We start from the raw sequence: 26,635 nt of genomic DNA on the forward strand, positions 1-26,635 counted from the left end.
GGCCTCCAACCCTGTTCCGGCCCCCCCCCGCCCTTTCTGGGCCCCTAAAGGGGCTGAGCTGGTTAGGCTGCGAGATAAGCACAACGGTTGGGTAAGGAGCCCAAACCTTTTGAAGACCGCCGCTTGCACAAGGAGTGGCCGGGGCCCCCGCGGAGGGAACCGACGACAGGGGCGGGGCGGGGCTCCGTCGGGGGAGGGCTGAGGGGAGGCGGGGTCGGCGCGGCGCGACCCGGAGCCTCGGACGGCGCGGCGGGTGGGTACCGGGGAGCGGACGGCGGCCGCGTAGTGAGGTGAGGACCCCCGCGCCCCCCGGCTCTTGCCTCCCAGACTCCTCCCCATCACCTCGAGGGCCTCTGTGGGATCCCTGGCCCCACTCCGCGCCCGCGGCCCTCCCCTCTCCCCCTCCCCGCCGCGATCAGCCCCTCCCTCCGGTTGCCGGCCTCTGCCCCCTCCCTCCTTGCCCCCTCCCTCGTAGTAGCCGGAGCTGCCCTGTACTGCCCTGCCCGCCCCCCCTGGCTCCCACCCCCCGCACTCCTGCCCCGCTCACCTCCTAGTTCTCAGTCCCGTGCCCTCGAGTCGGGCCTGAGTCACCGGGAAACTGGACTCTGAGTCAGGACGGGAGGTGCAGCACCCGGGCCCTAGCTTGGGGAGGGGGCTCCGCCACAGAGAGGCGGAGAGAGGCCAGAACTGATGCTGGGGCGAGAGGCAGTCCTGGTAAGAAGGACCCCGCAGGAGAGAAACTGGGAGAGAGAAGTACGGGCAGATGCAGAGACAGAAACCTAAGAGTCAGAGTTGGCCAGACACAGCTAAAACTGAAGATCTAGTTGAAATGGAGACAGAGGCAAGGAGAGGCTTAATGACAGCAAAACAAGGAAGGGACCGAGATGGATTTAGACATAGAGATGGAGATGGAATGGGGTGGGGACAGGGACAGGGTAGACAAAAAACTCACGGAGACAGGATCCAAGAGAGGTCTAGGTACTAACTAGATCAGGATCCACGTCAAGGTGGTGGAATGGGACAGAGCCTCAGAGACTTGAGTCCAAAGGCATGGACAGGGCAAAGGAAGGCTTGGAGAAAGCAGAGGTAGGGGGATGTCATTTCCCAGTGTGAGTTCCTGCAGGGTGGGTGTTCCAGGTTGCACACACATGGGAGAAGATGCTGCAGGTGGGTGCTGGGTGGAGACCCTGGTGTACCCCCGGTCCCTCATCTCTCTGGCCCAGTTAGTTCTCTGCCCCATCCTCACTCCCCAAGTGGCCTCTGCCCAGATGTTGGTACTGCCTAGAGCTCTCTGGACAGCCTGACCAAGGCAGGCAGGATGTGGGGGCGGCCAGAGCTGGAGGGACAGGAAGGAAGTCTGAGCAGAGACAATAGGTGGAAGGGGAGGAGGAACTGGGAACGACCAGGATTAGGATGGCCGGATGGCCGGAGCCTGTACTCAGCCCTGGAACCAGTGGGAGTGGGAGGTTCGCCTCCCCTCTCCTCCTCCCCTCTCCTCTGTGTCATAGCAGCTTCATCGTGGGCCCCTCCTCCCCACCAGCCCCTGTCATCCCCACCCCTGCAGGGTTCTGGCATCTTGTCCCAGGCTTGCTGACTTGAGTATATGCAGAGCTTTGACCCAGACACTGCGTGGGCAGGAGCTAAGGGGCCAACACTCTCACCAAGAAGCCAGCTTGCCATGAGCCTGGGGCAAGCCTCCTCCCCTCCCTCGCCTCAGTTTCCTCCTCTGCAAATGAAGGGCTGCTCCTATAATGGGGAGGCCCTTTCCAATGTTTGGGGTTGGCTCTGCCTCCGGATCACAGGCTTCTGGTCATTTTCTCTGGAGGAAGACTGGAGTCTGGTGGCCTCTGTCCAAGCCTCAGATGTTGGGACAGGGAGGGGGAATCTCAGCCTGAGCCCTCCCTTCACCCTGCCCCTCCCCCAGCAATGGCCTGAGCCCCCATGGCTGCCCCTCAGGACCTGGACATCGCTGTGTGGCTGGCCTTGGTGCACCTGGAGCAGTATGCAGACGCGTTCCGGCAGCAGGGTCTGGCTACGGCGGGTGCGGCCCGTGGCCTGGGCCACGGGGAGCTGAGGCAGCTGGGCATCAACGCCACGGGGCACCGGAAGCGCATCCTGCGCCTGCTGCAGGCGGGCACTGCCGAGGGCCCCCCGGATCCCCAGCCTGAAAGTGCCATGGAGCCTTCGCACAGCCCAGCACCCCCAGCCCAGCCCACCAAGCCTGTGCCTAAGCCCAGGACAGTATTTGGTGGACTCGGTGGCTCCGCCACCACCCAGAGGCCTGGGTTGGGTCCAGCCGTCTGGAGACCAGAGACATCCAAGAGCCCAGAGCCCAGCCTGAGTCCGAGGTCCCCTACTGTCCCTCCGAGGTCCTCCTCCGAGCAGCCGTCGGCCTCAAATACTGTGGAGATGATGCCCAATGCCATCTACTTTGGCTTGGACTTAAGAGGCGGGGCCCAGACAGCTCAGGACATGTGAGTGGGGTCGGCTCCCTGGGATCCAATGCTGGGGGCAGGGAGGAGCAGGGCATGAGGGCTTGTCCTTCCTTCTCTCTCCCTGAATGACCACTAGACCTCTCTCCTTAGGGCCCCAGACAGCTCTCAGACAGCTGCCCCCACCCCTGCCCTCAGGCCCACAACGGGCACAGGTAGGTTGGCTATCATGGGTTGGGGGAAAGGAGCAGTGCCCTTCAGGACTCTCACCTGACCTCTTCCCTGTCTCCCCCGTTTCTCCACCTGCCAGTGCACATCATGGACCCTGGTTGCCTGTACTATGGTGTCCAGCCTGTGGGGGTCCCAGGGGCCCCTGACAGAAGAGAAGGCCGAGGTGTCTGTCAGGAAAGGGCTGAACACAGGTGAGTGGCATAGAGTGACTATGGCAGGAAGAGGAGCGGGTTGAGCTGGTGGCGGCCGTGTTTCCCATTGGTCATCAAATGTGTGTTGAGTGTCCACTGTGTGCCAACTGGGTTATTGAGATTTAGGATGAATATGACAGACAGACCCAGTCTCCCATTAGGCAGCCTGTGACTCAGTGGGAACAGATAAGAAATAAAATAGGTAGACAAAGAAATGGATATATGACTTAAAATATGGAGAAGTGCCTTTCTTTCATTTAACAATATTTTTTGAGCACCTACTGAATGTCAGATATTGTTGTAAATACTTGGGATAGATCATAAATCCCTGCCCTTGTCGGAAATTAGTCAATTAACAATAGATGTAATAAACGAGTTATTCCTATGTTGAAAGGTAATAGTGAAAGTGAAAGTGTTAGTCGCTCAGTCATGTCCGACTCTTTGCGACCCCATGGACTGTAGCCCTCCAGGTTCCTCAGTCCATGGAATTCTCCAGGCAGGAATACTGGAGTGGGTTGCCATGCCCTTCTCCAGTAAAAGGTGATAAGTGCCATGAAAAAAAATTGAACAGGGTAAGAGGGCTGGATGGGGTGAGGGGGGGAAAGGATTGCAGTTTTTCACCAGGAGTTGCCAGAGTGTTAAGAAGATGATGTTTGAGCTAAAACTTGAAAGAAGTGAGGGAGTTAGTCCTTCTAGGAGAAGAATGCTGCAGGTGGGAAGTGTGGCCAGAGTAGAGACTTTGAGAAGGCCATGTAACCAGGGGATCCAGGAGCGATGACAAGGTCAGCAGGGCTGGGACAGAGGGGGCCAGGGTGGGAAGAGCTGGGGCAGACGCTGTCAGAGAGGCAAAAGGAGCCATATCGGGACTTTCACTTTTACTCTTAAGTGAAATGGGAAGCGAGCTATTGGAAGGGTTTTGACTTACATTTTAAGAATCCCTCTGGCTGCTGTGTTGGCAATGATCTGTAGGGGCAAAAGCAGAAGCAGAGAGACTAGTTTGGAGGTTCTTACTGTGATCTAGGTGAGAAATCTCAGGCTACTGCTATGAGAGTGGGAAGGGTGAGGAGTGGTTGGTTTGGGTTATATCTTGAAGACAAACTGTCCTAGTAAATTGAATTGTGACAGAAAAAGAGGAGTCAAGAAAGACTTCAAGGGTTTCCGTCTGAGCCTGCACTGTCCGGTGTGGTAGCCAGTAACCACGTGTGACTGCTGAACACTTGAAATGTGGCTAGTCTGGTGTGAGCTGTGCTAAAACTATAAAACAACCAAATTTCAAAGACCGTTTGATAGTGCTCTTCTGAGCAACTGAAAGTTCATGGAGTTGTGGTCTGAAATGGGGAAGACTATGCGTAACACAGGAGTAAGGCAGATTCGGAGTTCAGGTTTTGATGTGTTGAATTTGAGGTGTGTATTATATGCCCAAGAAGAGGTGGTAAATAGGCTGTTGGATATACAAGTCTGGAGTCTGGGGGAGAGGTCTGAACAGGAGATCTAGGTTTGTGTGTTGTCAGCATTTAGATGGGTGTATGTAGCTGTGAGTGAGTATAGGTAAAGCGGAGGACCAAGATAAGGTCCTGGCATACTCCAGGATTGAGAGATTGGGGATAGAAGGAAGAATCAGCAAAACAGGCTAAAAAAAAAAGCTTAGTGAAGTAGGAGGAGAATCAGGAGAAGTTGATGCCACAGGAGCTAACGGAAGAAAAGATATAAGGTGGAGGAAGAGGTCAGGTCAGATGTATCCAATGCTACTGAAGGTCGGGTAAGATGAGCACTGAGAATTGACCTCTGGAATTGGTGACACGGAGGTTACTTGGGACCTTGACAAGTGCTAGGAGTGAAGGCTTGATTTGTGTGGGCTCAAGAGAGAACAAAGGAGAGGAACTGGAAATATGAAGACAACATTTTTGAGAAGTTTTTCTGCAAAGAAGAGCAGAGAGTTTGAGTGGTTATAGATAGTGGAAGTGAAGTCAAGAAAGGGGCTTTAATAGCATGGAATGCTGTGTATATTCATAGGTGAATAGGGATGATCTGATAGAGAGGGAAAACTAGTGGATATAGGAGAGAGAAAAGGGACAAAGTCTGGAGTGATGTCCTTGTGTAGGTGAGAGGACTGGAACCAAGTGCCCAAAGGACAGATCAGCTTTAGACAGTGGTGTTTATCATAGTACCAGGAGGAAAACTGTGTGTATGTGGAATGGGGCAGATGGGCCGCTGGGAGTCTGCGGGGATTATCCTCTGGTTGCTTCAATTTCTCAATTAAGTAGGAAACAAGTAGGGTAGGGTGGAGGTCCTTAACCCAAGCTGCACTACAGCCTGGGGAACTTTGAAAATGACAGATGCCTGGGCCTTGTTCCCAATGACTCAAATTTAAGTGTCTGGCATGGGGCTCACACAGGGCTTCCCCGGTAGCTACGTGGTAAAGAATCCACCTGCCAATGCAGGAGACTCGGGTTCAATCCCTGGATTGGAAAGATCCCGTGGAGTAGGAAATGTCAATCCATGCCAGTATTCTTGCCTGGAAAATCCCATGGACAGAGGAGGCTGGCGGGCTCTAGTCCATGAGGTCACAAAGAGCTGGACATGACTGAGCACGCACGTATGCACATGGGGTTCATATGCAGATATGTTTAAATTTCCCAAGTGATTTGTACAGCTGAGGTAAGGAACCACTGGAAAGTAACAGAATAATAGAGGACTTTCTGGGAAGGAATACCTGAAGGATAGAAAGAAGCAGCCTAGGGAAGTGTGTTCCAGGCAGAGGGAACAGTATGGCAAAGACTCTGAACTAGGGAAGAGAATGTGGCTGGACTGTAGTGAGCAAGGCAAAGGCAATGCAGGATGAGGTTGTCAGAGTTGCCCTGGGTCTCTCTGTACACAGTCTTGCATCCACTGGTAAGGAATTTCGATAGGTGTTAACGGGAAGTCATTGTAGAGGTTCCTGCAGGTGCATGAAATGATCTTATTTGCATCCTTGGTGGAAGGGCGAGAATGGAAGCAAGTGACTGGTTAGACAATTCCCTTCACTTCAGTGAGATCTATTGGGAACTTGGTCCAGGGAGAGAAAGGCAAGAACTTTTTGGAGAAAGAACCAATCAGACTTATTGATGAGATAGGCAGCTGTGGCAGAAAGTCATCTGTGTTAGTTATTCCCAACTTTTCCACCAAGTAATACTAATGGCAGAGGCAAAGGACTGACATTTTTCAAAAGAAAAGTCCTAGTGTGCCCTGGGAAGAAGATCCATGCTCGTGTTTTGGGTTCCCAGCCGCCCTGTTCCCCTGTTTAAAAAGCAGATCTGGTACCTGCCGGGCATTCCAGTAGGTGCTGTGGGTGGGGCTGTCCAGGGAACTGGCTCTAAAGTGTGTTCCCCTCTGTCTTGGCCCCCACAAGGCTCAGCAGGCCGGAATTGGAAGCACGTGAGGATGCTGGTTATGCCAGCCTTGAGCTGCCTGGGGACTCCACCCTCTCCCTGCCCACCCTGGACACAGAGACCAATGATGACCTCATTTCACCCTATGCCAGCTTCTCCTCCACGGCAGACCGCCCCACGCCTCTGCTCAGTGGCTGGCTAGACAAGCTCTCCCCTCAGGGGTGGGGCTGCTGGGAAGGGGAGCGGGGCACGGGAGGCTGGCTGGTGGTGGAGGTCGGGTCTCAAGTGCTCCCAGATCCTAGGACCCCTGGGGTGCAGCCTCCACCAGTTACTGATCTCAGCCTCTCCCTTCCCCAGAAACTACGTCTTTCAGAGGCGCTTTGTGCAGTTCAACGGGAGGAGTCTGATGTACTTTGGCAGTGATAAGGTAGGTCTGGGAGATGCTTCATGGGGCCTGGGGAAAGGGAGAGGGAGAGCTGAGAGAGGCTCAGGATTGGAAGGCCGATTCCCCTGTGGTGGGGAGGCAGGCACCACGTGACTGTTGTCAGGGTCAAAAGGAGCGCAGTTCGCAGCTGTACCCCCCTGCTTGCGGGATGAGTGCCGAATCTCATTAAACGTTGGTGCTGGCCCCCGGGGGTCAGTGCACATGGCTGAGTTCCTGTCCCCAGGGGCCAATGGGCTGTCTGTCCCTCCAGGACCCCTTCCCTAAGGGTGTTATCCCTCTGACGGCCATCGAGATGACCCGCAGCAGCAAGGACAACAAGTTCCAGGTCATCACCGGCCAGAGGGTGTTCGTGTTCCGCACAGAGAGTGAGGGTGAGGGCCAGGGCCCCCTGGGTTCAGAGCAGGGCTGAGGAGGCCAGGTGAGCTCACAGCCCACTTTACCTGCTTCCCCGTCCCCCGCCAGCTCAGCGGGACATGTGGTGCTCCACGCTGCAGTCCTGCCTGAAGGAGCAGCGCCTCCTGGGCCACCCCCGGCCCCCGCAGCCACCTCGACCCCTCCGCACGGGCATGCTGGAGCTACGTGGGCACAAGGCCAAGGTGTTTGCTGCGTTGAGCCCCGGAGAGCTGGCCCTGTACAAGAGTGAGCAGGTGAGCAGGGCCGGGCCAGGGCCGAGGGGCCTGACCTAGCCCACTTGGACCTCACTGTGCCTGCCCACTGCCCCCCACCCCCGACTCTGCCAGGCCTTCTCTTTGGGCATCGGGATCTGCTTCATTGAACTACAAGGCTGCAGTGTGCGGGAGACCAAGAGTCGCAGCTTCGACCTGCTCACACCACATCGCTGCTTCAGGTGGGGCCCAGACTGGCAGGAGGCAAGGCCGGGGGAGAGACCTTGAGGGGGGACACTGGGGTGCAGAGGCCCCAAGGCCTCCTCCTTAGGATGTCAGTGGGTGTGTCCCGATGGGAGTCCAGTGAACAGGGTCAAGGATGTCAGGAGGGGCTGGGCTGGCCCACGTATGGCTGTGGGGGCTGCTGCAGGAATGCCCCGGGTGGTGGGGCGGGTAGGGGGCTGGGTGTCCAGGCCCACGGACTGGCTGTCCACCCCTCAGCTTCACAGCCGAGTCTGGGGGGGCTCGGCAGAGCTGGGCGGCCGCTCTGCAGGAAGCAGTAACCGAGACCCTGTCTGACTACGAGGTGGCTGAGAAGATCTGGTCCAATCGGGCAAACCGACACTGCGCGGACTGTGGTGCCTCCCGCCCAGACTGGGCTGCGGTCAACCTGGGAGTGGTCATCTGCAAGCAGTGCGCAGGTGAGGACTGGGGCCTTTAGCTGAAACGGGGAGGGGCTCAGGGGCTCGGGGCAGGAGGGCTCAGGGTGCCCATGCCCTTCACACCCTAACAGGTCAGCACCGGGCCCTGGGTTCTGGGATCTCCAAGGTGCAGAGCCTGAAGCTGGACACAAGTGTGTGGAGTAATGAGATAGTGCAGGTGAGAAGTCTGCAGAGGGAAAAAGTGTGTCTGGGGGTGTGGGCTGGGGTGGAAGGAGCATGTGTGAAAAGGCCTTGGGTCCAGCCTGGGGACAGGATTGGAATGCCTGGGGATACAAGTTTCTGTCACTTGCCTCTGCCCCCGTAACCCTGCAGTTGTTCATTGTCCTGGGAAACGATCGCGCCAACCGCTTCTGGGCAGGGTCACTCCCCCCAGGTGAGGGGCTGCACCCAGATACCACCCCTGGCCCTCGGGGAGAGTTCATCTCTCGGAAGTACCGGCTTGGTCTCTTCCGGAAGCCCCACCCTCAGTATCCAGATCACAGCCAGCTTCTCCAGGTAGGAGGGAAGGCCGGGGCTGATGGGTCTCTGAGTTGAAACACCTAAACTTGGAGTGGGGCTGTTTTGGAGACAGGAGGACTGTCCCCAGGACTCCCAGGTTGTGTGCTGGGGTTGACAGAGGCCTTTTCTCCCTGTAGGCACTATGTGCAGCTGTGGCAGGACCCAACCTCCTGAAGAACATGACCCAGCTCCTCTGTGTCGAGGCTTTTGAGGGAGAGGAGCCCTGGACCCCCTCAGCCCTCGATGGCAGCTTCCCTAGTCTCCTGCCCCCAGGTAATCCCCACAAGGCTTCCTCTCTCTCCCTGCAAGAATTCTCAGCCTTGACCTGTGCCTTGGTTCTTCTGGCGGGGGCCCCCAATTACCTGTCAGCTAGCCCATCACAATGGCCCAACTTGGGCAGTTTCTCAACCCTCCAAGTCCTCTAGGCTCTATTTCTTCGTATTTGAAATGACCACTAATGACCACTGTCTGGAGTGGATCTGGATGCTTGAGGTGTTAGTGCTGGCCTATCCCTGTCAGGGTCAACCCATAGGTCGGGTCAACCCATAGGTCAGTTCTCACCTGCCCAAGGGAAGTCTGATCATAGAAATGGTCATCTTACACAGGCTGGTCTCCAGTAGTCATGCCACAGGGGCCAAGACACTTACAGGAAGGCTCCTGCCTAAGCCTTCCACCCAGAGCTTACTTGTTCGCTGGCTGGTGGAGACAGGCAGTGGGCAAGGGCTGGCTTAGAAGCCTCATCACTGCCTGCCACCTTCTTCTCTGATCTGGATGGTGAGGGGTCCAGCACCACTGAGCTCTACTAGGCCATGCTGCCGATGGAGTTGGGTCCCACTGTCTTCTTCGAATCAAGCACTTCCCCAAGGGGGTCAGGGGGTTCCATTGCACTGGCCTGACGTGACCACTTCTCCTTTCCCTTGCAGACCCCTCCCCTGGCGTGTACAATGAAGTGGTGGTGCCTGCCACTTACAGCAGCTTCCTGTACTGTGGTCCCATCAGCAACAAAGCTGGACCCCCACCCCCTCGCAGGGGCCGAGATGGTGAGAGGGGAGCCAAGGGATGGGAGGGGATGGGCAGAAGCCAGGATGGTTGGGAGTGTTCCCTAGAGGGATAAGGAGGAGAGGACTGGGATAGGACACGCCCTGAAGTGGACAAGGGTGCTGGGGTCAGAGGGACCGTGGCAGGGGTGGGGAGGGGCAGCATTGGGTGATGGTTGAGAGGCTGTGCTTTGAAGTCACACCGTGGCGGCTCAAATCGCAGCTCTGCTGCTTTCTCCCCATGTGACTTGGGCAAGTACTTCAACTCTGAGCCTCAGTTTCCCCATCTGCAAGATAGGATTGAGTGTAAAACTCCCCTCATAGCGTTGTGACAACTACAGGAGATCCTACGTAGGTAGAGGGTTTGGCACAGAATAATATCTGGCAAATGGGAATTCTGACAGTGGGGACAGAGGTCTGCTGCCTGCTGACCACCACTTTCCCTCTTAGCTCCCCCCCGACTGTGGTGTGTCCTGGGTGCGGCTCTGGAAATGTTTGTGTCGGAGAGCAGCCCTGAACCCCTCCACCTCATCCAGCCCCAGGATGTTGTATGTTTGGGTGTGAACCCCCCACCCACTGACCCAGGTGACCTCGACAGGTAACACCCACCCTGTTCCCTGAACTTCCCTTTTCCCCTCCTGATCCTGAGCCTGCCAGCCCCCTCACTCACCCCATCCCTCCTCCCGGGCCTCATCTCTCCAGGTTCCCCTTCTCCTTCGAGCTCATCCTCACCGGGGGGAGGATTCAGCATTTTGGCACAGAAGGAGCTGACAGTCTGGAGGCCTGGACCAGTGCCCTGGGCAAGGTAAGACAGCTGAGACCCCTCCCCTACAGCTCGTGGGTTCCCTGTACCCCCCGCCCCCATCCTGTCCCCTCCTATTCCTGCAGCCATGCCCACCCCTGCCACTAACAGCTGAGGTTGACTGAGCACTTACTCTGTGCCGGGTCCTGTGTTAAACGCTGCCCACTCAATATCTCATTTAATTTTCTCAACACTTAGAGGTAAGGATTATCAATATTTCACACCTAGAACTCAGAGGTTTTGAAGCCACTCAGTAAAGGTCACAGAGCTAGAAGGCAGCAGAGCACAGGACGGAAGTCAGGCCTCTGTCTGCAAAGCTCACAGGCCAGACTGCACTGTGCTGGCCTCTTTCCTCAGAGAGGCTGCCACCTGACTCCCGCCCCCTCCCCCAGGCTCAGATCTCCAAGTCCACAGGCAAAGCTGCCTTTATCTGACCCAGCTTCTCCATGCCCAGGCAAGGCACTCTCTCCATCCTGCACCCCACCCCTGGCATTAAATTAGATCCCTGGCATTAAATCTAGATCCCTGGAGTCAGATATCCTGGGATTTGAGTCCTCCAACTCACATGTGTGAGCTCTTCCATATGGGTAGAGTGGGTGTCAAAGATCTACCCCCTGGGGTTGAGGATTAAGTGACACGTGAGGCCCACACTGCCTGGCACGCCGCAAGCCCTCCATCTGTGGGTGTTGAAGTAGTAATGGCGATGACAGTGATAATCGCTCCCATCCTTAAACAGCTTTCCCCCCAGCCCTGCTCCACCTTCAGCTCATCACCCTGGCGTGCCACCTCCCCGCCCCGCCACAGCTTCTTAGAAAGTTATGAGCTCTGGCAGCCTGCAGTTCCTCCCTAACCCCTTCTGGCTGTCTTCCTCGCCTTACTCTTCCAAGCGGCACCCCTGCAGGTGGCCAGTGACTTGCCCTGGGTGAGGTTCAAGGGCCTCCCTCTGGCCTCACCAGGTAGTCTGTGTATTTGACACTACTCTGTAGGAAGCGCTCCCCTGCTCTAGCTTCTGACCCCACTCAGAACTTCTCACACCAATAAGCTGTCTTCATATCCTCTAAGGGCTCTGATACGGCCCTCCAAGTCTCCTCCTATTATCTCTTGTTTATTTGCTAAGTCGTGTTTGACTCTTTTGAGAACCCATGGACTGTAGCCCGCCAGGCTTCTCTGTCCATTTCCCAGTCAAGGTTCACCACCACTGAGCCACCACTTTTCAAAAATCCTTTAAGGCAGTGCTACCCCAAGTGTGGTCCATTACCTGGTCCTGGCTGAGGAATTCTCTTACAGCCTGTGACAGGTTAAGTATAGAGCTTGAGAGTCACTATTTAGAATCTTTCATAGCAATGTGACAGAATAATTTTATGTGTGGAGTCTAATTTTTAAAAATTGGGGGCTTATATTTTATATGTCATTCCTTTTTCATTTCACTTTTCTAGTAATTCGTTTTGTTGTTTTTTAATCAAAGTGTTGGTTAGTGACAGATTGGTAAAAAAATTTTAAACTCCCTGTTCCTTCAGCACAAGTAGCTTGAGAAGCACTGCTTTGAGTTACACCTCAAATAGTCCTTTCTCCATGAAGCCTCTGCCTGGCCCCCTGGGGGTGGGACTTCCTGGGGCCTCGTGACTTCTGTCACAGCATGCAGCTACCCAGCATGTCTTTCCCTACATCCCAATTAAGGGTATAACACTGCCTGCCGCACAGGCGTCTTCTCTGTGTTGGCTGGAGCAAATCGAATTAAACTGCATTTCTTTCTTGTTTTTCTCCATCCATCTCCTGTCTCCTGCACCGGTCTTTCCTTTACTCTCTCCCCATCCCTTTCATTCCCCTCTTTCCTTGGCTTTCTCTCCATGTCTTCCTCTGCCTCCCCTTATCCCTCTCACTCTTACTTCTCTGCCCACCCCTTGTCCCTTTCCCTACCCTCCTCCTTTCCATTGTCCTCCTCTTCACAGTGGTTCTCTCCACTGAGCTGTCACCAGCTGTTGGGCCCTGGGCTGCTGCGGCTGGGTCGCCTGTGGCTGCGGTCCCCCTCCCATGCAACCCTGGCCCCTGGCCTCTGGATGTCTGGGTTCGGCCTTCTTCGTGGAGACCACCTCTTCCTGTGCCCGGCATCAGGCCCTGGGCCCCCAGCCCCTGAAGACATGGTGCATCTGCGCCGGCTACAGGAGATCAGTGAGCAGGGCTGGGGCAGGGATGAAGGGTGGCTATGAGGGGTGGGGTAGTGGACCTTCATATATTTAGGGTCCCTATGGGAGATAGGAGGAATAGTGGATTCAGGCAGAAGTTCTAAAGTCAAATTGCCCAGATTTAGACCCCGCCACCCCACCATCACTTGCTGGCTGTGTGACCTTAGACAAGTTACTTAACCTCTGTGCTTTAGTTGCCTCATCTTCACATTAGGCTCAATAGTAGGGTTGTAATGAGTTTCATATAAGGCAATGCATGTAAAACACTTATCACAGAACCTGGCAGGAGGCATCTTACAGGTATTCAATAAATGTTATATGTTATGTGTGTTATTATCATTATTTGGAGTCGCTTGCTTGCTGGTTGGGGACTGAGAGAAGGGACTGGGAATTCTCTTTTCCTCCTAAAAGAGGAACAGTGTAGGATAGTGATTTAAAGATCTGGAGACAAGAAACTTGAGTTCAAGCTCAGCTTTGCCATAACAAGTAATCTGAGGCATGTTACTTAACATCTCTGAGTTTATGTGAAACGGGTATCCTTCATTGCTGGCAGATTCTTTACCATCTGAACCTGAAGTGGGGATAATAGTATGTAACTCAAAAGGTTTAAGGCAGTATTGATTGTAAACCTCCTAGCATGGAACCTACATACCTTAAATACTTAATGAATATTAATCACTATGATGAAGATGACAATGATAATGTCCCATGATTCTCCTCCAAGGTGTGGTCTCAGCAGCTGACACCCCGGACAAGAAAGAGCATTTGGTTTTGGTGGAGACAGGAAGGTAAGTCTTGCCCCTACCCTTGACTCGGCCCGCTTCCTAGAGCACAGTTCACACCTTCCACCCAGGCCTGCTGGACCACTGCCCACTTCCTCAAAGTCACTTCCCTAGTCAGGGGCCCTGTCTGGGTTGGGTGTTGCTGCCCCCTGCTGGTGTCTCTGGGAAGTCTGATCCTTGTGCTCCTGGGCCTCTTAGCTTGAGGACTCCCCTGGAGCTGGCTCTGACTCAGATCTCTCGGGTCTCAGGACACTGTATCTACAGGCAGAGGGCCGGCTAGACTTCTCAGCATGGAACGCGGCCATTGAGGGGGCAGCCGGTGGGGGAGGCACAGGGCTGCAGGAGCAGCAGATGAGCCGGGGTGACATCCCCATCATCGTGGATGCCTGCATCAGTTTTGTCACTCAGCATGGTGAGTGGGTACTGGCTGACACTGAGCTAGTGAGGGATGGGGAACATGGGCACTGCAGGTTAGATGGGATTGAGGAGGGAGATGTGTGCATGTGACTTGCCTTCAAAAACTTTGCCTCCAGAGACTGCAACCTGACAGTGACAAGCTGCTCTGCCTTTCTGAGCCTCAGTTCCCTCATCTTTAAAGTGGGCCAGGACTTCCCTGCTGGTTAAATGGTTAGGAATCCAGGCTCCCAATGCAGGGGGAACAGGTTCAACACCTGGTCAGAAAACAAAGATCCCACATGCCACTAACATCCCACATGTCGCACAGTACAGCTGAAAACTTTAATAATAATTAAATAGATTTTAAAAAATAAAATGGGGCTGTTGGACTTCCCTGGCAGTTCCAGTGGTTAAGACTCCACATTCCCAATGCAGGGGGTACAGGTTCGATCCCTGGTCAAGGAAGATCCCACATGCCGTATGGTATGGCCAAAAAATAAAAAGAAAGAAAATGGGGCTCCTCACAGTCTCATGTTCCAGGATAGTGGTGATAAAGAGCACATGTGATGCATTTAGGACCTATAGGTGGTTAAGTGAGAAATAGATTTAAGGGACTAGATCTGATAGAGTGCCTGATGAACTATGGACAGAGGTTCGTGACATTGTATAGGAGACAGGGATCAAGACCATCCCCAAGAAAAAGAAATGCAAAAAAGCAAAATGGCTGTCTGAGATGGCCTTACATATAGCTATGGAAAAAAGAGAAGCAAAAAGCAAAGGAGAAAAGGAAAGATATACCCATTTGAATGCAGAGTCCCAAAGAATAGCAAAGAGAGATAAAAAAGGCTTCCTCAGTGATCAGTGCAAAGAAATAGAGGAAAACAATAGAATGGGAAAGACTAGAGATCTCTTCAAGAAAATTAGAGATACCAAGGGACATTTCATGCAAACATGGGCTCAATAAAGGACAGAAATGGTATGGACCTAACAGAAGCAGAAGATATTTAGAAGAGGTGGCAAGAATACACAGAAGAAATGTACAAAAAAGATCTTCATGACCCAGATAATCATGATGGTGTGATCACTCACTTAGAGTCAGATATCCTGGAATGTGAAGGCAAGTGGGCCTTAGAAACACTCACTATGAACAAAGCTAGTGGAGGTGATGGAATTCCAGTTGAGCTATTTCAAATCCTAAAAGATGATGCTGTGAAAGTGCTGCACTCAATATGCCAGCAAATTTGGAAAACTCAGCAGTGGCCACAGGACTGGAAAAGGTCAGTTTTCATTCCAATCCCAAAGAAAGGCAATGCCAAAGAATGCTCCAACTATAGCACAGTTGCACTCATCTCACACGCTAGAAAAGTAATGCTCAAAATTCTCCAAGCCAGGCTTCAACAGTACGTGAACCATGAACTTCCAGATGCTCAAGCTGGTTTTAGAAAAGGCAGAGGAACCAGAAATCAAACTGCCAATGTCCGCTAGATCATTGAAAAAGCAAGAGAATTCCAGAAAAACATCTATTTCTGCTTTATTGACTATGCCAAAGCCTTTGACTGTGTGGACCACAATAAATTGTGGCAAATTCTGAAAGAGATGGGAATACCAGACCACCTGACCTGCCTCTTGAGAAATCTGCAGATCAGGAAGAAACAGTTAGAACTGGACATGGAACAACAGACTGGTTTCAAATAGGAAAAGGAGCACATCAAGGCTGTATATTGTCACCCTGCTTATTTAACTTATATGCAGAGTACATCATGAGAAACACTGGGCTGGATGAAGCACAAGCTGGAATCAAGATTGCCAGGAGAAATATCAGTAACCTCAGATATGCAGATGACACCACCCTTATGGCAGAAAGCGAAGAACTAAAGAGCCTCTTGATGAAGGTGAAAGAGGAGAGTGAAAAAGTTGGCTTAAAGCTCAACATTCAGAAAACTAAGATCATGGCATCCGGGTCTCATCACTTCATGCCAAATACATGGGGAAACAGTGAGAGACTTTATTTTTGGGAGCTCCAAAATCACTGCAGATGGTGACTGCAGCCATGAAATTAAAAGATGCTTACTCCTTGGAAGGAAAGTTATGACTAACCTAGACAGCATATTAAAAAGCAGAGACATTACTTTGCCAACAAAGGTCTGCCTAGTCAAAGCTATGGTTTTTCCAGTGGTCATGGATGGATGAGAGGGTGGGACTATAAAGAAAGCTGAGCGCCGAAGAATTGATGCTTTTGAACTGTGGTGTTGGAGAAGACTTTTGAGAGTCACTTGGACTTCAAGGAGATCCAACCAGTCCATCCTAAAGGAAATCAGTCCCCAATATTCATTGGAAGAACTGATGTTGAAGCTGAAACTCCAATACTTTGGCCACCTGATGTGAAGAACTGACTCATTTGAAAAGACCCTGATGCTGGGAAAGATTGAAGGCAGGAGGAGAAGGGGACGACAGAGGATGAGATGGTTGTATGGCATCACCGACTCAATGGACATGAGTTTGAGTAAGCTCTGGGAGTTGGTGATGGACAGGGAGGACTGGGGTGCTGCAGTCCATGGGGTCACAAAGAGTCAGACATGACTGAGCAACTGAACTGAACTGAAGTGTTCCATAGCTACTCTTACTGTGGGGGTGTGGGCATGGAAGGAGCGGGGCCCTCAGATGTGACTGGAGATGCAGAGCTATGGAGAACAGAGAGAGTGCAGCTATTTGGCAAGAGCCAAGCTGAGCAGCAAAATCGTTGAGAGTCTGAGTAGAATTATTCTGTGTGGGAGGGTTTTCCAGCCATAAAGGATGAACTCTGCAAGGGGTTCCCAGAATTCTTTGTGAGTTTTGGCCTCTGCTTTTTTCTCTTTATCGAGTAAGGATCAAATTAATTCTTTTCCTCCAGCAAACCCTCTTTAGAAGGCTGGACTCTTGAGAAGAAAATTCTCAGAAAACTAAGGAGGACAGTAAAGGGGAAAAAGGACATCCATGCGCCTACAAATAGTTGTGTTTATTACACAGACAATGGAGAGTCAGTGGTTAAAGACATCCTCCACGCCTTTGCAGTAGCCTTATGTACTGACTCCCCAAACTTAATAGACCCCATCCGCTTCTCAGCCTCACACGTGTTCCTAGGAGGATTGAAGTCAGAGGCCCAGTGAAAAGCCCTGGAGAAAGTGTGGGTGTTCTTCCCTGCTGCTCCACAGATCTTGCACCACCACGCTTCATTCAACACATATTTATTGAGCTGCTCCCCTGTGCCAGCCACGGCGGGTGGGGCAGTGAACGAGGAAGGTTCTGTGAAGCTCAGAGCCTTGTGGGAATGATGGGTAATAATTAAGGAAACAAATACACTCAGTTCTCATGATTCATGGCAGTTATAAAGTCACTGAAAACACTGGATCAATGAATGCTGAAGTGTTGCCCCAGTGGAAATACAGAGTTAAGTTCCTGGGAAATTCTGGTCATATTTTCATCAGTTGATGAATATGTAACATTGTTTTATGTGTGCTTCTGTTTGAAGACACTTTTAATGTTTTTTAAGTTTTCATCTCTTTTCCTCTCTTTTTAAATTGAATTATTTCACAATGTGTTAGTTTCAGGTGTACGACCAAGTAATTCAGTTGTGTGTGTGTGTGTGTGTGTGTGTGTGTGTGTGTATAAATATATAATACCTATATTCTTTTTCAGATTCTTTTCCATTATAGGTTATTATAAGATATTGAGTATAGGTCCAAGCTTTCCTCTTTTAAATTTTTTTATTTTATTATTTTTTAATTGAAGTATGGTTGATGTAAAATATTTGGTAAATTATAGGGGTACAATATAGTGATTCACTATTTTTGAAGATTGTGCTCCATTTATAGTTATTCTAAAATATTTTCTGTTTTCCCTGTGTTATACAATATATTCTTACAGTTTATTTTATATCAAACAGTATACTGCTCCTTCCCTATTCCCTCTCCATACTGGTCACCACTAGTTTGTTTTCTGTATCCATGAGTCTGCTTTAAAGACACTCTATTTACTATACAGTTGATTCGTTAACTTTGAACTTGCTGCCAGCAGTACTATAACTCATGCCTGAACAAAGCTTATCTGACACATGTGTTTTCTCCACAAGGCACATCACAGCCTTCTGGTACTTAGGAACACTAGACCGCACTTCAGCCCTAAATTGGGGGCCATTTTAAACAGTGAGATTCCACCCCCCTCCCCAAAGAAGAACAAGAATGCAAAAATATGTGTCTCTAAATATACCATTAGAATGACACTTGTTTACTGCTTGAGGCCTTAGCTGGGAAAATGTTCATCAGGCAACTGAAAATTTTCTCCATTTGTGCATGTTCACAAGTGACTGCAGAGTGCCACAGGTATTGATTTGGGGGTTCCAAATACATTTCAGGAGGTAGATGAATTCATAAATTCAAAACCTGTGAATAACATATCCTGAGTGTAATGTGATTTCATAGGGTGCTATTTAAAGATCAAAGTTGTGAGGAGAGAAGGGAGCTGCAGTGTGATGGCATGGTTAGGGATGGACCTTCTGAAGGCGAGGGCTGGAGTAGGGACCTGAGAAGCAAGGCCAGAGAGGCTGATTTCTGTCTGACCATCCTACCCCCAATAGCCATGTACAGTATGGGGGGGTGGGTCACAGACAGGGCACTGGGTGAGTGATAGCAGGTCTTGGGCAGCGGTAAGCTGAGATGCTGGCTGTTCACAGGGCTCCGGCTGGAGGGCGTATACCGGAAAGGGGGTGCCCGCGCCCGCAGCCTGAAGCTGCTGGCTGAGTTCCGGCGGGATGCCCGGTCCGTGAAGCTTCGGCCAGGGGAGCACTTTGTGGAGGATGTCACCGACACACTCAAACGCTTCTTTCGAGAGCTTGATGATCCTGTGACCTCTGCGCGGTTGCTGCCTCGCTGGAGGGAGGCTGCTGGTGGGTACAAGAGCCTCATGGGCAACGGAGACCCAGCCAGGAACTCCACGCCCTGCCCCCCCAGAATCTATAAGGCACCCTTGTGGGATTAGGCAGCCCCCACCCCAACACTCCTGCCACAATTGGCTGATCACCCAGGGACTCAGCTCAGGGAAAGGTGGGAAGGGGCAGAGACACATCCATCCTGGGTTTGTTTCTCTAAAAATCCCTCTGCTCTTCTTTCCCCGACTCTCACCACCCCTTGCCCATCACATCCCCAGAGCTGCCCCAGAAGAACCAGCGCCTGGAGAAATACAAAGAAGTGATTGGCTGCCTGCCACGGGTCAACCGCCGCACACTGGCCACCCTCATTGGGCATCTCTATCGGTCAGTACAGCCAGACCCCTGCAGGCTTCCCCCCGATCCTTCGTTACCTCTGTCCACTCACTCACATTCACATATCCACCCCATAGACAATTGTTCAGTGAAGGTGTAACAGCATAAAGGTTCACAGGATGGACTTTGGGGTCAGACAGACCTAGGCCTCAATCTGACTCCGTTATTCTAGCACATGACTTTGGATAAATTAACTGTTTTCTTTGAGCCTCAGTTTCCTCATTTGTAACAGGAAGATGGTATAAGGTATAGTATCCACCTCATGGGCTTCCCTGATGGCTCAGCGGTAAAGAATGCTCCTGCTAATGCAGGAGACCAGGGTTCAATCCGTGGTCTGGGAAGATTCCCTGTAGTAGGGCATGGCAACACACTCCAGTGTTCTTGCCTGGGAAATCCCATGGACAGAGGAGCTTGGTGAGCCACAGTCCAGGGGGTCGCAAGGAGTCAGACATGACTCAGCAACTAAACCATCACCACAACCATCCACCTCATAGGTTATATGAGATTTAAATGATGTACTCGTTGTAAACTTACCACAGCACCTGGCATATATGTGGTAAGCATTCAGAAATGGTGAACAATTGGCATTATTTTGTTTTATTTAATATTCTTTGGCAGCAAAGGATTAGATGTTGGAGACACAAAGAGGAATAAGATGCAAGTCTACCTTTACCAGTCTATTGGGAGAGACAGATTTTTTAGATGATTCTAGGATGAGTCTCAGTTGTATGGTACTGATTACAGACTGGATAATTATGGCCTCTGGGCCAAATCCAGCTTATTGCTTATTTTTGTAAATAAAGTTTTGTACATAAAATGTAAAGTCATACCCATTCTTCTATATATATCCCATGGTTCCTTTCACACCACCAGAGCAGAATTGAGGGGTTGTGACAGATGGTACAGCATGAAAGCCTAAAATATTTACTATCTATAAACTTACATAAAAAGTTTGCTGACTCCTATGTGTAAGTCTGTCTCTCCCCTAGACTGGAGCTCCTTGAGGGCAGGGTTGTGTCTAACTCACTGCTGTAGCCCAAGTGCTTAGCCCAGGCATATAGCAGGGACTCAATAAGTGTTTACCAAATGACTGCTGTACCCACCTGAGACCCTCACACCCCTCCACAGGGTGCAGAAGTGCGCTTCTCTGAACCAGATGTGCACGCGAAACCTGGCATTGCTGTTCGCGCCCAGCGTGTTCCAGACAGATGGGCGGGGGGAGCACGAGGTGCGCGTGCTGCAGGAGCTCATCGATGGCTACATCTCTGTCTTTGATGTAAGCTTTCCCGACCCCTGACCTATGGTCCCTCTCCCTGGATGCTGGATCCTGCTTGTCCCAACAAACCCCTAACCTTACCCTCCAAAGGCCCTCTGCATCAGGAACCCCATCCCAGAGCCCTGGGCCCCGTCTCCTGTAACCACACTCCTAACATCCTTGCCCCTTAGCTCTCGGCTCTTCTGGCCTCTCCCCCTCTCCTCCAGGGGCTCTGGTCTTGCACATGTCTCTGGACTTACCCTCTTTCCCGGCAGCCTCCCGCTAATACACACACACACCGACACACAGACACCCACAGACACACACCCTTTTGGCTCTTCCACAGATTGACCCTGACCAGGTAGCCCAGATTGACTTGGAGGTCAGTCTTATCACCACCTGGAAGGATGTGCAGGTAACTTGTCCTGACCCTAGACTTCTGAGTGGGCCAGGAGGGGACATCGAGATAGGAAGGTGACCTTCTGCTTCTAGGCCACAGGAAACCCAAGGAGAGGAGCGCCTTGGGGAGAGGTGGTTGGTTTAGGATTTGCTCCATTTATTCTACCCTGAGGGTTCTTCATTACAGAAGGGTGGCAGAAGCACTTTAGTTCCAGGTGTAGAGATCCAACGAAGGGTTAGCTAAGTTAGACAAAGAGGTGAGAAGACTAATAAATGCTGTAGCTAACATCTGGGGATGAATTATATTCCAAGCACCTGTAATCTCACTTTAGTGCCACACAACTCTAAGAGGTAGGTGGTCCCATTTTTTCAAAGAAACTGAGGTTTGAAGGGTCACTTATCCAAGGTTGTACTGTAGCGAGTGGCAGAGTTGGAACCCAGACTCCAACCTGTCTTCTCAAGCGCTACCGCACACAGTGCCACCACGCCTGGAGTTTCTTCTCTTTAAAGGGTCTGAGGGATGTTTGGGGTGAGGGTTCAGAGGAGGCCTCTGTAGGGGAAGCACTCATGAGACAACCTAAGGAGTCCTCTGACCTTGATTCTTTGTACTGTGTCCTCCTCATTTCTGTACTCCTCCCCTCAGCTGTCCCAGGCTGGAGACCTCATCATGGAGGTCTTCATAGAGCAGCAGCTCCCAGACAACTGTGTCACCCTGAAGGTGAGTCCTGAGGGGACAGGAGGGGAGATGAGAGGGTGGCGGGCAGCAGGGGCAGTGGCCTGACCTGCATGGGTCCTCCGCTCTTGCCCTGACCCCAGGTATCCCCAACACTGACTGCTGAGGAGCTGACCAACCAAGTATTGGAGATTCGGGGGACGGCAGCTGGGACGGACTTGTGGGTGACGTTTGAGATTCGAGAGCACGGGGAGCTTGGTGCGTATGACAGCGCATGTGCGCAGGCACATGTGTTCGGGGTGAAAGTCACCAAGACTTCTGGGTTACCAGATGAGCAGCTGTCCTCTCAGGCTTTCTTTTTTTTTTTCCTTTTTGTATTTATTTGTTTGGCTGTGCCAAGTCTTAGTTGCATCAAGTGGGATTTTTAGTTGCGACATGTGGGATCTATTCCCTGACCAGGGATCGAACCCAGACCCCCTGCATCGGGAGTGCGGAGTCTCAGCTGCTGGACCACCAGAGAAGTTCCTACTCACCCTTTCTCAATACTCTCTGTACTCTTGTCTTTCGTGGGCCCCAAACACCCTTGGTTTCTCTTTCACCTCAGAGGAGGCGTCTCTGTCTACTTTGCCCAGCCTCCAAATGCTGGAGGGACTTGGGGCTCAATCCTCAACCCTCTTCCTTTCTCTGTGTGTTTCCTTGGGTGAGCCTTATCCATTCTTGTGCCTCTAAATACCACTAATAAGTTGGCCCCAAATGTTTATGTGTGGTCCAGACCCCTCCTCTGAGCTCCAGACTCACATAGCCAGCTGCCTGCTTGACTCCTGCACTTGTACATCTTGTAACATGTCATATTTTAAATGTCCAAGACCTGACTTCCCTGGCAGTCCGGTGGTTAAGACTCCACACTTCCACTGGAGGGGATGCAGGTTTGATCTCTGGTTGGGGAACCAGTGGTCCCACATGCCACGTGTACAACCAAAAAAAAAAAAAGTGAATAAAAAATTCTAAGACCAAATTCAATTCCCAACCCCCTCCCCTGACAAAAAGCTCAAGCCATTTCCTAGTTTTCCCTACTCAGTCATTGAATCAGCATTCACTCAGTTATCGAGGCCAGACACTTGGGACTCCTCTGGGACTCCTTCAGTTCCTTCATCTTCATACCTACCGGCTAACTAATCCTCTTGAGTCTAAAAGTATCTTTCTAAATATACCACCTCTCCATCTCCATTGCTACCACTTTAGTTGAAGTCACCATGATCTTTCTGCACCCCAACACTAACCACGAAAATGTACAGCTCCATAAAGGGCACAACTGGCCAGTGTCCCTTCTTGCCTTCCAACAAGCCATTTTCCACACAGCAGTCAATGAGCATGTTCAAGCATAAATTACATCATGCCATTCCCGTGGTTAAAACCTTCCAATGGCTTCCCATTGCACTTAAAATCCAAACCCTTTATTCTAGCCTACAAGACCCTGAATATCTGGCACTCACTTATTTTTCAGACTTCATCTCAAATGACATGTTTTCCTTGCTTCAGCCGTGCTGGCTGTTAAGTTCAAGCACATCTTTCCTAACTCAGGGCCTTTGGTGCTGCATTTCATCGTCCCTGGAGTCCTCTTCCCCCATCTCTGAATGGCTTATTCTTCCCAATCCTTCAGGCTCTGTGTCTCATCTTCAAATGCTTCCTCTGAAAGGCTTTGCCTGGTCACCCTATCATCTCAGTAGCTGCCCTGTTTCTCTCTCTCAGCTTTTTATTGTTTCCTTCAGAATATTGGTTTGTCTTTACCTGATTTACTTATCTGTTACTCTCTGCTCCCTTACCAGGCTGTGGGCTTTGTGAAGGCAGGCTGGGTGTTTCAGGCTCCCTACTGTATCCCCAGGGCAGCCGGGTGCCTGGCACAGTCAGTGCTAAATTATGCCTGTGGCTGGCTGGACGAATGAATGAGTGACTGGTGGGCGAGGAGGAGGGGGCGCCAGGCTGTGGACGGATATCTGGTTGACACCTACCCTCATCTTGCCCCCTAGAGCGGCCACTGCACCCCAAGGAAAGGGTCCTTGAGCAGGCCCTCCAATGGTGCCAACTTCCAGAGCCCTGCTCGGCCTCCCTGCTCCTGAGAAAAGTCTCTCTGGCCCATGCTGGCTGCCTCTTCACAGGTGAGCCTCCTTCTTCAGCCCAGCACCACCATCACCCCCTGCCCCAGGCCTCTCCCAGGGACCCTCCACCTAGCCCTGCCCTGCCCACGTGTGCCCAGGTATCCGGCGTGAGAGCCCACGGGTGGGGCTGCTGCGGTGTCGGGAGGAGCCCCCCCGCTTGCTGGGAAACCGCTTCCAGGAGAGGTTCTTTCTGCTGCGTGGCCGTTGCCTGCTGCTGCTCAAGGAGAAGAAGGTGGGCCCTGGGCGAGTGCCGAGGGAGGCTGGATGGCTATGTGGGAGGAGCCCTGACTGCTCGACCCTGTCACTCCACAGCCCATTTTTCCATCAGTCTCATTGCTTCCCTGGCCCTTTGACCTCTCTGACCCTTTGACTTCATACAACTCCAGTGCTTCCATGGTTTATTGACCTCCTTAACCATGATCCTTCTCTCTCACCTCTCAACCTCACTGCTGGCCTTCATGTTGTCAGAGCTCTAAACCGGAACGAGAGTGGCCTTTGGAAGATGCCAAGGTCTACCTTGGAATCCGCAAAAAGTTCAAGCCTCCCACCCCGTGAGTTTTTTCCCCCCAGTCCACCCTTCTAGAGGCATGAAATGCCACCACCCCTCTGGCTTTCTGATCACCCACATCACTGGTCTCCTTTGCTTCTCAGGTGGGGCTTCACATTGATGCTGGAGAAGATGCACCTGTGAGTACCTCCCAGCCAGGCTCCCCGTCCTCTGGCCTTTCCTATCCTCCACCTCTCTAGTTGTGACCCTTTCCCTCCTGGTGATCCCACTCTGATCACCCCCAGCTACCTGTCCTGCACAGACGAGGACGAGATGTGGGACTGGACCACCAGCATCCTCAAAGCCCAGGTGAGGGGAAGGAGGGAGCTGAGAGCCAGGTCTGTGGGCCCAGCTCTACCCTCAGCACCTCCCATGCCCACCGGTGCCTCCCCCGCCCTCTCTCCAGCACGATGACCAGCAGCCAGTGGTCTTACGACGCCATTCCTCCTCTGACCTCGCCCGTCAGAAGTTTGGCACCATGCCTTTGCTGCCCATCCGTGGGGATGACAGTGGGGCCACCCTCCTATCTGCCAATCAGACCCTGGTGAGGTTCCCCTAGCCGTCCCTGCCCATGCCCTGTGCACACTGCAGGAGGAAATGGCATGTCTGCCAGCCTGGTGCCCCCTCTGCCTTCTCTGTGCCCCAATTCTCCACCTGAAGCTCCTGCTGCCAGGCCTCACTGTGTCTCTGTGTCTCTCCCTCCTTGCCTCCCCACCCTACCTGTGCCCAGCGGCGACTTCACAACCGGAGGACCCTGTCCATGTTCTTTGTGAGTATTGTGCCTGCTCCAGTTCTGTGCCTGTCAGCCCTATGCTCTGTGCTGCTTGAGCCCATGTGCTCTCTGTATTTGCCCGATGCAGGCCATACGTGAGTGTGTGTGCGGGTGGACAGAGAGTGTTGCGACCTGAAGGAATGAGGAAAACAAGGGATGGTAGGATGCAGTGAAGAAAGGGGGAAGTGGTCACAGGATTTGAGAAGTAGAAGGAAGTGGTTAAGAGAATGCATTTTGGAGTCAGACAGACCTGGGTTCAAGCCCCAGCTCCACCATTTACCTACTGTGTGATCCTGGGCAACTTATTTAACTCTTCCGTACCTCAGCTCACTCACCTGCAGTGTATCCATTATACAGGGCTGTTTTTGACATCATACATGCAAAAGTATTTTTGCAGCATCTGGTCAAGAGGAAGAGCTCAATAAATGTTAGCGATTAATAATCTTGGAACTCTAATCTGTGCCTGCCTCTGGTGACCCCATTCTCATCCAGCCAATGAAGTCATCCCAGGGGTCTGTGGAGGAGCAGGAAGAACTGGAGGAACCTGTGTATGAGGAGCCGGTGTATGAGGAAGTGGGGGCCTTCCCCGAGCTGACCGAGGACATCTCCACCTCCTTCTCTACCCCACGGGAGCGGACAGCCAAGCCGGAGACCGCCCTCCCCAGCCAGAGGTCCTTTGATCAATATCTTCTGTACAAAGCAGGCCCCCAGGCCTGGGAGGAGAGGCCACCTGAGCCCCCTCCAGGCCCCCCTTCCAAGAGCAGCCCCCAGACACATGGGTCCCTGGAGGAGCAGCTACTCCAGGAGCTGAGCAGCCTCATCCTGAGGAAGGGAGAGACCACCACAGGCCTGGGCAGCCCTTCTCAACCCTCCAGCCCCCAGCCCCCGAGCCCCAATGGCCTTCCGACACAGACACCTGGCTTCCCCACCCAAACTCCCTGCACTTCCAGTCTACCCCGCAGCCAGCCCCTCACATGACTCTGGGACAGCAGTCTGAGGGGTAGGTAATCAAAGACCCAAGCTCTCCCCATGGCAGACACTGCCGGGGCACGTCTGCCCTGGCTGGAAAGACTCTACAGAGTCCAGTCTGGTGCTGTGGAAGGAGCACAGGGCCAGGAGCTCCCGAGACAGCATCCGGTTCAGAAAAGAGGCAGGTCATGGCGCCGCGCTTGGCCTCCGCTAACTCACCTGTACCATGAAGTAACTGAAATAAGCAGAACAATGAATGTCAAACTGTTTCTCAGAACTGTAAGGCCCACATAGTTTCCCTCAAGAAGGGCACTTCCTGCTTTATGTATTTGATATGTAGGGATTCTGTGAGAGATTTGGAGTTTGAAAAGAATTGTTTTATGCATTAACAGTAAAAAGATTTGGAAGGCAAACTTTTTTTTTTTTTTTTGGCCACACCACTTGGCATGCGGGATCTTAGTTCCCTGACCAGGGATCAAACTGGCATCCCCCTGCAGTGGAAGCATGAAGTCTTAACCACCTGACTGCCAGCGAAGTCCCTGGAAGGCACAAATTTGAATGATCTCCAAGTTTATCCTACCCCATCTTTAACATTCAGAAACTACAGTGAAGCCCTAGAGTGGGAGGTTGATTAGGGTTGGGAGGTGGGTCAAAGAGGAGCCAAAAAGGATGGGTCACTGTTAATAAACCTTGAAACAAAAAGGCTGCCATTCATTCATTCAGTTATTCAACATGTATATACTGAACACCTAATTGGGCCAGGTATTTGGGATATAGTGTGAACAAAAGAGATGGGGTCCTTGCTTTAATGGAGCTTCCACTGTAGAGGGAAAACAGAAGATGCACACACACAATCAGTGCTGTGAAACAACTAAA

General features: G+C 52.1%; 1 protein-coding gene across 4 annotated transcripts; it reads left to right on the forward strand.

The window, feature by feature from the left end:
* Window positions 1-157: 157 nt before the first annotated feature.
* Window positions 158-26,461, forward strand: ARAP3 (ArfGAP with RhoGAP domain, ankyrin repeat and PH domain 3). Of its 4 annotated transcripts, XM_025294027.3 has the most exons (33): window positions 158-290; window positions 1,925-2,474; window positions 2,586-2,647; window positions 2,743-2,854; window positions 6,243-6,443; window positions 6,580-6,649; window positions 6,918-7,038; window positions 7,130-7,314; window positions 7,408-7,514; window positions 7,774-7,973; window positions 8,066-8,151; window positions 8,307-8,489; window positions 8,630-8,765; window positions 9,416-9,532; window positions 9,980-10,127; window positions 10,232-10,334; window positions 12,281-12,500; window positions 13,239-13,302; window positions 13,545-13,708; window positions 18,401-18,613; window positions 18,874-18,979; window positions 20,117-20,264; window positions 20,590-20,658; window positions 21,286-21,360; window positions 21,459-21,573; window positions 23,343-23,471; window positions 23,570-23,703; window positions 23,940-24,022; window positions 24,123-24,158; window positions 24,264-24,327; window positions 24,425-24,562; window positions 24,749-24,787; window positions 25,283-26,461. In XM_025294027.3, the coding sequence occupies exons 2-33, from the start codon at window positions 1,942-1,944 to the stop codon at window positions 25,766-25,768; spliced, it is 4,647 nt and encodes a 1,548-aa protein (XP_025149812.3). In that variant the 5' UTR covers window positions 158-290; window positions 1,925-1,941; the 3' UTR covers window positions 25,769-26,461. The 4 variants fall into 4 exon arrangements, with proteins under 4 accessions (XP_025149812.3, XP_044803491.2, XP_044803493.2 ...); XM_044947556.2 differs by lacking the exon at window positions 24,749-24,787; XM_044947558.2 differs by lacking the exon at window positions 24,425-24,562.
* The last annotated feature ends 174 nt before the right edge of the window (window positions 26,462-26,635 follow it).

The sequence above is a fragment of the Bubalus bubalis genome, chromosome 9 (genome assembly GCF_019923935.1).
Source record: "Bubalus bubalis isolate 160015118507 breed Murrah chromosome 9, NDDB_SH_1, whole genome shotgun sequence".
NCBI classification, from domain to species: Eukaryota; Metazoa; Chordata; class Mammalia; order Artiodactyla; family Bovidae; genus Bubalus; species Bubalus bubalis.

Bases quoted from the DNA above. Each gene is read 5' to 3' on its own strand.
- ARAP3 (XM_025294027.3), top strand. From the start codon at position 1,942: ATGGCTGCCCCTCAGGACCTGGACATCGCTGTGTGGCTGGCCTTGGTG. The intron at 7,974-8,065 runs GTGAGGACTGGG...ACACCCTAACAG, and splicing joins CATCTGCAAGCAGTGCGCAG to GTCAGCACCGGGCCCTGGGT. The intron at 24,563-24,748 runs GTGAGGTTCCCC...ACCTGTGCCCAG, and splicing joins TATCTGCCAATCAGACCCTG to CGGCGACTTCACAACCGGAG.